Source organism: Fukomys damarensis, unplaced genomic scaffold, assembly GCF_012274545.1.
Source record: "Fukomys damarensis isolate Sample0158 unplaced genomic scaffold, DMR_v1.0_HiC HiC_scaffold_15, whole genome shotgun sequence".
Classification (NCBI taxonomy): domain Eukaryota; kingdom Metazoa; phylum Chordata; class Mammalia; order Rodentia; family Bathyergidae; genus Fukomys; species Fukomys damarensis.
In genome coordinates, this window is record NW_022900927.1 from 24,128,875 (window position 1) to 24,138,831 (window position 9,957).

Sequence of the window (9,957 nt, forward strand, 5' to 3'; positions counted from 1 at the left end):
CACACAGCTGGCTTCCAGCCTGGCGCGCGTAGAACAGCGCCGTGCGGCCCTGGGCATCGCGGGCCGTCACGTCCGCTCCGTACTAGAAGGCGAAAGCGCTGCGTGACTGTGCGTCCCCGAGGGCCCCCCCCACACACACGCCACTTCCCTACGGCTTCCAACCCCACCGCCGGAGTCCCCCTGGAAACACCACGCCCACTCGCATACCCACAACAGTAGCTGAGTGATGACCACGTGGGCCAGCTCCGCCGCCAGGTGGAGAGGGGATCGGAGTTGCGGGTCCTCCCCGCTGGTGTCGAGCGGCCCGTGTCGCGCGTGGGCCAGGAGCAGGAGCACGGCGGCCACGTCCTGGGCCTGCACGGCGGCCCACAGCTGGAGACCCAAGGGCTCCTCTGTAGTGCCCAGAGGCGCCAGGAATAGCAGCTGCTCGTACTTGGCACGAATCCACGATTCCCGCTCCTCCCTGCAAGACAAGGAACCAACTGAAAGGGCTCTACGGACCTCGGCCTCCAATCCACAGGCCCTCTTAGGAGCTGCACGTCCCCTGATATGTTCCTTCACGGTACCTCGAAGAGTCCTTCGTGGGCTTGGGGCGGCCCCGAGTGTCGCTCTCCCACACATGGTTGGCCGTGTCGTTACCAATGGCTGTCAGCACCAGGGTCAGCTCCCGCGGCCAGTCGTCCAAGTCGAGTGAGCGAACGCGGGACAGGTGTGTGCCCAGATTACGGTGGATGCCAGAACACTCAATGCAGATGAGGGCGCCGAGATTCAAGCTGGCCCACGTTGGGTCTGGGGATGGAGTGCGAAAGTCGGTTCCCGATTGGGCAGGGCAGACACCCTCTTATTCACCAACTCCATCCAGCAAGCCACACTTCCTAGCCTGAGATGCCATCTCCCATGTCTCTTTCCTGCCCTCTTGCACTTACTGGGGGCCCCGCAGTCCACACAGATAGAGTTTCCCTTGGCGTTCCGGATCGCCTGGATGGCCACGGCTTCACTCTGGCTGTCTGTCCGCAACTGCAGAGGGCGTTGGTGTCAGTACTGACTGCTCTCAGAGCAGCTCCCACCTCCTCTCAAGACCCCATAGCTCTCCTCCCATCCACTTAGCCCTCCCCAAGCCATTACCTTGACCTTGCTGCTCTCACAGCACTGCAGACTAGCTAGGATCTGACTCTCGATGGCCTGGACCCAGGCATCCCGCTCCTCGAAGCTGGCTGCCTCAAAGTGCCATGTCTGACCAGTGCTGGATACGATCAGGAACTCAAAGTTTTCCTCTGGGTGGGGGGATGGGTTGGGGTCATGAGGGACAGAGTTCAGGCAGGGGCTACCTTCCCCAAACCCTTCCTCCCTGATGTCCATCCCGAACCCCTGGGAATGGGGCAGTAGGGGGAGGGGAAGCAGAGGGCAGGGGAGAGCAGGAAGCCCGAGCACATGCAGGGAGAGGCAGGGGCACCCCCCATCCCTCTGCACCCCAGCTGAGCACCCCTCCCAGCTCCCCACTTGTTACCTGCTTTATAAATATTTCTTAAACTACCAAAGGATTTTAGTTTCCACATTTTGCGCTTGGCTGGTTTCCCGAAGCAAAGGAGATAGAGATAGAATGGAGAGCAAAACAGAGACCAAGAAAGGAGGAGAAAAAGGCAGATGGAGAGATGGAGAGAGATAGTAACAGAGAGTGCCAGAGACAAAGCAGGACAGACAGATGGGGAGAGAAAGCAGAACTAAAGTCAGTGGCCCCGGAGCAGAGTGGAGCGAAAGCCAAGAGCCATGAGAGTAGGCAGATCTGAACCCTGGGTCTGAGCACCCAGCAGAGCACAGGGGTATGGGGTTATCACAAGCAGAGAGGAGCCTGGTCTCTGCAAGGGAGGGAGGGTCTGGATCTGAGTGAAGGATCACAGGGACACGGGACTGGAGCTGGGTAGGGGCTGGGATGAGAGGGCCCTGGAGCTCAGGAGTTACTGGGGCCTGGGTGGATCACTGGGGAACAGAAATGGGGATTACTATGGTCAAGGATTGTTGGGGAAACTTGGCAGTCATTCAGAGTTACTGGAAGAAGGAGGTGGGTGGCCAGAATCCAGAAGTCAGGGTGTCTTTGGACTGAATCACTAGGGATACGGGTGCAGGGACTAGGGTCTTAAGTGGAGACAAGGGCAGGAACAGGAACTAGAGAGTCATCAGGACAGGGAGCAGAAGCTACAGGTCTACTGGTGTCACTGAGAATGGGGGCTGGGGTATGTCCATCCATTTTCCCACTAACTCGTGTGCAGTGGTAATGACAGCCAAGCACTCAGCTCAGGCACTTCCTCCTGCTGCAGGAGTTAGCCCAGGGATCTGACATTAGGGTGAGGGTCCAGGGTGGGAGTGGAACTGCCCACCAGTCTCACCTTCAGCCTGCACAGCTGCACCTTCAGTCTTAGATGGTGTTGTCAGTTTTTTTCTCCTCTGCTTCTTCACCATGGGAGAAGGAGGAGGTTCCCGACTCAGGGGGCTCAGGTCTCCAGATGGGGTACAGTCTTAGGGAGAGGGACACAACTGCCTCAGTAGTGCCCTCCACAGATTTCCTGATTACCTTTTTTTTTTTTTTGGTACCGGGGATTGAACTCAGGACCTTGCAATTGCCAGGCAGGTGCACTGGCACTCAGTTAAATCCCCAGCCCTGGATTTCCTGATTTACTGATAGCCTGTCTCTTCCCCTGAACTAGCTTTGGCATTTTAGGATGTGCCTCCTTAGCTGTCCCTCTGCAAGAGGTCCCCCTGGATCCTTCTTGGGGAGGTGGGAAGTGGGGTAAATGAGTGGTTTACAATCAGACCTGCACTCAGATCTAGACTCTCCCACCTACTGGCTTTCAGACCTTGAGCAAGTCACTTAGTCTTCTGAGCCTCAGTTTCTTCATCCCTAAAATGGTGGATTATAATCTTTTTCTTTTTCTTTTTCTTTTTTTTTTTTTTTGGTACTGGGAATCGAACTCGGGACCTTGCATTTGTAAGGCAGGCAGCAGAACCACTGAGCTAAATCCCCAGCCCTGGGGGATTTGACCTGATAAGTTTGTTGTGATATTGCAATGCTACTTGCTACTGCATTTCCAAACATTCCAAACACTGATGGCTGATAATAGGCTGAACAATGTTCTCGGTTTGTTTAAATCTTAAAGTAATCCTGTGAGGTAAAAACTACTGTCTCCATTTTATCGATGAGGAAACTGAGGCAAAGAGAGGGCAATTAACTTGCCCATGTAGCAAGCTGGGACTGCCAGGCAGCTTGGCTTGAGACCACTTGTCTTAACTACCACGATAGACACAGTATGTTTGGGCTTGGTGCCGGGCACCCAGCAGACACTCCATGTGTTCTCTCCTGCATGTATTCCAGCTCTAAACCTCCACCCTGCTTTCACTTCCCACCCACATCCCATTTGTAAGTCAGCCCCCTCCCTCTTTTCTTTATTTGGTACTGGAGATCAAACCTAGCTAGGGCTTTGCACAAGCTAGGCAAGCGCCCTACCACTGAGCTATATCCCTAGTCCCCAACATCCCATCGTATCTGGAAAAACAGTGGATGGAGGGTAATCCCACTGACCAGTGCTGAGGGCTCGGGCCAAATTCCTGTCTGGCTTCAGCAGGTGCTTCGATGCCTGGTCTGGTGGTGGCTGCAAGGAACTGGGGCTGGGGCTGGGGCTTGGTGTGGGAATAGTGGCTTCTGTCAGAAGAGGAAGATGAAACCCCAGTGAACCTCTCTGTCTCTTAGTCCCCTCCCTTATATGTTCCCTCTTTATCACCCATCTTCCTACTTGTCCAGTGCCAGCCCCATTTCCCTCCTTCTCCACGCTTTTCTCCAGCCCTGGCTCCTCTCTTGCCCCTTTGCCACGAGCCCTACTCACCAGGGCCTTCGCCCATCTGGACAGTGCTCATGTCCTTGACCAGCCCATTGATGCTGGCTGAAGGGCCAAAGGCAGAGATGGCTCTTGGGGGCCGCTTGCCTGGGACTTTGACTGTTGTTCGTAGCAAGTCCATCTCCTTGCCATGGGTACTATGGATGTAATCCTGGAGGGGTACAGGAGTTGAGAGTGTATGGGAGGCTGGGGTCTCTGAGGCTGCTGGGAAGTAGTAAGTAGTATGGGGTGGGACCCTGAGTGCTAACTGGGCTGGGATGAGTTTCTATGGCATGGACCCATTAAACTTAGCCTAGAATTATCACCTCCAGAAAGCAGTCCTGAATGGTGGGCTAGGGCCAGGCCCTTCCTGGGTGCTCTCTCGCTAGATTTAAATTCCTGGAGAGATGAAATTACCTTCACAACCCCAGCATGGAAAAATGGTGGGCTCTTAACATGCTTGCTAAACTTAAGTGAACAGGACTAGATCTTCTCAGAAATGATATTCATGCTTGTCAGAGGCACAAGGTAGGTAGGAAGGGCATCCAATGCTGGCAAATGTGGCCCACTTTCTGCCACTCACATTAATGCTGGGATGGTATAGTAGGAAGCCATTACTGGATAGGGTCACGTATTTCTTCTTCCATTCTTTGTTCAAGGAATTGCCACTTCGCTTTAGTAGGAAGCTCTAGAATAGGGAAAGACATACGTGAGAGAAAAGCCAGCTAGGATTAGCTGACTCCAGCCTTCCCTGGCCCCTGGACACTCACCTGTTTGATAGGGATGGCTCGCCCACTCCCTGTCGTCTCTCCCCGACTGTCCAAGCTTCGCTTCTCAGAGTCACTACCCCGACGATTCTAGAATGATTATTGGGATCAATAAGAAAGATAGCTAGAAAGACAGGGAAGACAAATGAAGAAGGGCCCACAGACGGGTCGATGAACTAGGGAAGATGGGAAGGTAACAGAGGACAAGAGGGTAGGGATGTTTAATACCGCAAAGAGGCTGGTCCTGCGTTTGGCTGCCCGGTGCAGGGACCCTGGTGTGCTCAATCCAGCCACTGCAGCTGCCTCAGCTCGGAGCTCCCGGTGACCAACGTTGGGGGAGGATGGAAGGGAAGAAGAGTAGTCGCTAGTGTGGCCCCCATTACTAGCCTGGGGATAAGGAAGAGCCAAAAAGTTGAGATACCCAGGTGTCCACCAAGCTACCCTTACATCCAGTTTTGGGGAATTGGAGACTTTTTCTGAACTCATCACCACTATTCATTGATATTATCTTTCATATTGAAAGCTCTGACTAGCATTGTTTAGAGTGCTTTCAGTTTTGCATGGTTTGACTTTATAAGTATTATGCCATACAATCTTTCAGATAACCTTGGAGGGTTAGGTGACTTGTTCAAGGACATTGCAAATGACACCTCAAACCTGGTTGATTTCTAGCCCAATGCATTTTCCACAAACGGTATCTGCCATTTCCACCTGTTCCCAGCTCCTCCAACATCCTTTAGTATTCTGTACCTGCATTTGGATTCCCAGCCCCTCCTCTTTTGTCTCTGAAACATCAACTCACCTGCCCAGCTACGGGGGTAGAAGCAGCTGAGTGGCTTGGAGAGCTGGGCAGGGACTTGCAGGCAGCCAGAAGCTGTTGCTGTTTGCGTAAGGTCACCACCTTCTGGGCCACTGAGTGGAGGGGGAGAGGGAGGAGGCGTGAGCAGGGCAGATACCCAAGACCACCTGTCCATGCTGAGTTTTTGAGAAACCCCCAGGAGGTAACATAAGCCCCACCTTTCTTATCACTGGTCACCAGACCACCTGTGGGCTTGCCAGCTCCTGGAGCCCAGAAAGACCATGTGACTTTTAAGCAAACCCTCTCTGGCCTTCCCAATTTGTCCTGACTCCCACAGAAGTCTGGATTCTGGGCCTCTAGAATATTTCAGGCTCATAGTTCCCTGATTCCCACATATGCTGATATCACTACACTTACCCTCCTGGAAGACCCGATCCACATTGAGCCCGTAGGTGGCACAAGTCTCATAGTAGCTGCAGCGTTTCATGTCTGCGCACAGAGCCCTGGCACGAGCATCACCCACCACCCGAGGGGAGGAAGCACTGATTCTGTCTGAGAACAAGAAAGGGGCAGGATTGGATGAGAGGCCCCTTCCCTACTGTTCATGATTCCATTTCCCTTGTGTTCTATGTTCAGGCTGTGCACACTGGAGGTGGGGTGTGGGAGTTTGTCAGTCTGCAAGTGGATTGGAATGTATAAGCCTCTGAGTTCTGAGCCCAGCTGACAAACTCAGCTTTGTGAAAGGAGCCTATGTGAGATGTGTGTGTGTGTGTGTGTGTGTGTGTGCGTGTGTGTGTTCAAAGAATACTCCAAGGTGAGTGGAACTTCCCAACAAGGTTTGAAGTGGCTGAGACTCACAAGTAATGATCACTCTGCCCTGAGACAAAATTGACCCCTGCCATGAGTGAGAGGGTACCAGATATGTCAACTAAGAAAAGGCTGGATGCCCATGGATGACAGGTGGATCATTCACTCTGCAGTGAGAAACCAGTATGCAAGCTACAGGTGGAGGCTAGCACTTGCAGGACAGGCAACCACACAGAGTCTTTTGTTTTCAGATAAGTTCTTTTAAAAGGTATCAGCATGACCCAGCTGTAGGAAGGAGAAAATAGGAAGATTCCTATCCATACTACTTAAGATTTTCTGTGTGTTGTGTGATTCCATCAGGAAAAGGCAGGGTGAGAACACAAGGTAGGTAACATCTCAGGAGAGAAATGGAGGTGGCTACTATGATGTCTACGTACTGTGACTACTTCTTAGTAGTACCCTCTTTCCTGCTCAGACCTTGGGAAGTCTGTGTCTGGCTTTATGACTACCTTATTTGGAGATCAGGATCCCTCTAGAGGGTTACTGAAATATAAGTAGCCATTTCCACACCTTACCAAGTTCACACCCATGTTGGGCAATACCCTAGTGGTAACTAGGGCTCCCATGGAAGCACTGCTTCCTCAACCTCTCCTTACCTTGTGTCCCCACCAGTGCCAGGGCCAGGCCTCCTCGCCCTTCCCCCCGAAGGGAGCTCAGCTGTCCATGAAGACGGCTCACAGCCTGGAAACTGTTCTCATCCTCCAGGCTGAAGACGAAGATCACAGCGTCTGCCCAGCCTGAGAACTTGCGGGGGTTGGGAAGGCAAATGGAGGGTCAGACATGTCTATTCCTTTGAACATTATACAGAAGGAGACCTGAGGAGCCAGAGCCCTCTCCCTTGCCCAATACCATCCCCAGCCAGCCACTCCACCTCCAGCACCCCTCACCTTGGCATCAGGGGCCCCAGCTTCCTCTCGGATCAGCACCAGATGAGTCTGCCCATCCACCAACATCTCTTTCTTATACTGCTCACCTGTCCAGAACAGTTGAGGATAAACAGGTCAGGGGTGACAGATCACCAAACATTTCCAACTTCCCTGTACTCTAACTATTGTGGCTTCATCCTTTACCCTAGTCTCCATTCTTGCCCAGTCATTGGTCTTACTGGACCCCCAGCCCCAATCCTTAGCTTACTGTGGCTCCTGAGAACTCACTCTCAGTCTTCTCCAGCACCTGGTAAGAGCCAGTCAGGAACCGGTGGATGAGTGATGACTTCCCACTCCTGGTATCACCCAGAACACCCTGAAGGCAATGTTGAAGAGCAAAGATAAAATTAAGAAGGGGAAAGATGCTTGGATCTGCTCAAGTCAGAGAACCAGAAGGGACTGGCGGTGTTAATTCACCCAAGCAGAGCCTACAGGGCCTGGATGACAGGCAGTCAGGAGAAAGCAACTGGTAGAAGCAAGGTAAGAAATGATCCTGAGCTTGAAATGGACCATAAGGTGAAGAATGTCAGTAGCTCAGGACTAGCTCTGTGCTCTGTGTGTGTGTGTGTGTGTGTAAGCCATCTCAGGCCTAGTTGGAAAGTGTTGCCCTCTTCTGGGCAAGAGAACGTGAAGGGCCAAAGGCCAGAAGCCAAAAGTGAGGAGAAGCCTCGAAGAGAGCCCTGGACTAGCAGAGAAAAGAGCATAAAGCCTAGCGAAGAAAAAGTGCAGATGCATCAAGCCCCACAACAGGGCAATACAGGCAGTCTCGGGAGAACTGGAAAACTAGTGCTGCCCTCACAGAAAAACAGCAGGTGAAAGGAATGGAGAGGAGAGTACAGTGGGGGAGGTCAGTTTTCCCTGCAGGCCAGGGACCTGGGTTACCTACCAGGCGTAGTTCAGGAATGGAGCGGCTCAAAGTCCATTCCTGGCTATTGACCACAGCCTCTGCAATGGGAGAGGGGCAGTAAGAGGGGTGGCTCCTGTGCAGCCGGACTCCAGACCTTCAGCCTGGAGGGCTCCAGTCCTCCTTTCTTTGCAGCTCCCTGAACCCCAGGACCCTGCCTTCACAGAGAGGTGTGTAGAACGGATAGGTCTGAGAGTGGTCCCTAGTCCTCCCATGCCAGCCACTCTCTCCACAGCTGTTGCTGCCGCTCAGTGGTTGCTTAGCAACAGAGCTAGCAAGACAAAAATACTTCAGTTGGCATCTCCTTTAAAGCACATCTCCAAACGTGGGTCCTTGCCCCAGACTGAGAGAGTAGTGTTCTAACAGTGGTGAGTTCTTTCCTATGGAAGAGGGGCTCATCCCTGACTCCAGATTCCCAGGGCAGGTCTGGGAGGAAGTAGTGGGACAGGAAGAGTGGGTCTTCCTGAACCTCCATTTCACTCGAGAGAAACTGAGGTGAGGGTTTTCCCTCCCTTTTTCAAGGTCAATGGCACGGTGGCCCTGACCTCTCTTCACAGCCCAAGGTATTTTTCTTAGCTTCACTCTTCCACAGCCTCCCCACAAGCTCCTCCGGGTCAGGGCTCTGTCCCCGGGCTCAGAGAAGCCACGGGCCTTTAGGGGAAAAGGAGGCTCCTTCCGCAGGCCGGTGCAGCCCCCATGACTGACACTGGCCGGACGTTCCCGGGGCGCCTCAGCTGCGGCGGGAACTCTGGGATCCGGAACCATCTGCTCCCACCCGCTCCTGAGCCAAGCCCCGGGGGCCGCCCCCGCTTCCAAACCCGCCTCCCCTCCGGGGAGTGTGAGCCCAGCCGAGTCCCCCTCCTGTCTCCCTCGGTTAAAAAATAGTAATAAAGACACCCCTGGGAAATAAATAAATAAAACACTACCTTCCCTGAACTGCCTCCCAAGTCTCCTGGGGTAGGAATTGTCTTTGCAGCAGTTCCGCCCCCCTGACTCACTCGGGGTCAACCCCCCGCGGGTGCGGACACCGCTGTGGGGCGGGGGCCGGCGGCGGGGCAGCAAGGATTCCTCTCCGCCCCTCTCGCTTCACATTTAAATATTCAGCGTTCCAGCCCCCGCACACCCGCGGGCCGCCCAATCCGCCTCCGTCGCTGGGAGAAGACCACTAGCCTGCTCCCGGCCCCGGGAGACCTGTCTGTGGCCAGCAGCTAGCTGCAAGGTCACTGTCACGCCACCTGCCCCAAGTGCGCAGGGGAAACTGAGGCTTCTCCTTCAATGTCTCTCTAGACTTCTCTGAGAGCAATTTCCTATAATCACTCTGACCAAGGGCATCATTTCCCAGGAAGCTCTGAGGCTCTAAAATCAAGTCACCTTGCATGTCGGACAGTGCAGCTGCTCGCCCCTTTCAAAACCTCGTATTCTTTGCCTCAGTCCTTGGCAGCTGAGTGAGCTTTGCTCACCCGCCCGCCCACCCAACGGAAAAGCTTTCCTAGTTTTCCGCACGTCGCCCCCTACCCGAACTGAGCATTCCAGGTGCCCTCCCATCTCCACTACCAGGCCTTGACCCTACTCACTAGGGGAGGCTCGGAGCTCTGCGCCTAGCAGCTCCCTGGACCCGCTGCCAGAAGACAGGCCTGGGGGTCCGGAAGGGGGCCCGGAGCCAGAAGGTCCCCCTGTGCTCTTGGTGAAGATACCGCTGATAAACTTGAGCATCTTGCGGTCTCGGGTGGATGCTCGGCCCCCCTCCCGGCCCCGTTTCAGACCCGGAGCTGGAGGCTCCAGAGTGATTGGAGGCGCCGGCCCGGGGGGCTGCACGGAGGCGGCGGAG

The 9,957-nt window shown here is 54.1% G+C and overlaps 1 protein-coding gene across 1 annotated transcript in view; it reads right to left on the reverse strand.

Moving 5' to 3' along the window:
- The window catches only part of Agap2 (ArfGAP with GTPase domain, ankyrin repeat and PH domain 2), an 18,051-nt gene that overhangs the window by 2,777 nt on the left and 5,317 nt on the right, over window positions 1–9,957 (reverse strand). The window contains exons 2-20 of the mRNA XM_010644825.1: window positions 9,704–9,955; window positions 8,112–8,170; window positions 7,454–7,541; window positions 7,187–7,272; window positions 6,896–7,043; window positions 5,850–5,984; window positions 5,436–5,545; window positions 4,862–5,020; window positions 4,637–4,723; window positions 4,450–4,554; window positions 3,876–4,038; window positions 3,575–3,694; window positions 2,385–2,513; window positions 1,508–1,567; window positions 1,126–1,274; window positions 927–1,017; window positions 567–789; window positions 208–463; window positions 4–82 (exon numbers count right to left, since the gene is read on the reverse strand). Coding sequence (XP_010643127.1) covers window positions 4–82; window positions 208–463; window positions 567–789; window positions 927–1,017; window positions 1,126–1,274; window positions 1,508–1,567; window positions 2,385–2,513; window positions 3,575–3,694; window positions 3,876–4,038; window positions 4,450–4,554; window positions 4,637–4,723; window positions 4,862–5,020; window positions 5,436–5,545; window positions 5,850–5,984; window positions 6,896–7,043; window positions 7,187–7,272; window positions 7,454–7,541; window positions 8,112–8,170; window positions 9,704–9,955 — 2,499 coding nt within the window. The remainder of the gene's footprint in view (window positions 1–3; window positions 83–207; window positions 464–566; window positions 790–926; window positions 1,018–1,125; window positions 1,275–1,507; window positions 1,568–2,384; window positions 2,514–3,574; window positions 3,695–3,875; window positions 4,039–4,449; window positions 4,555–4,636; window positions 4,724–4,861; window positions 5,021–5,435; window positions 5,546–5,849; window positions 5,985–6,895; window positions 7,044–7,186; window positions 7,273–7,453; window positions 7,542–8,111; window positions 8,171–9,703; window positions 9,956–9,957) is intronic.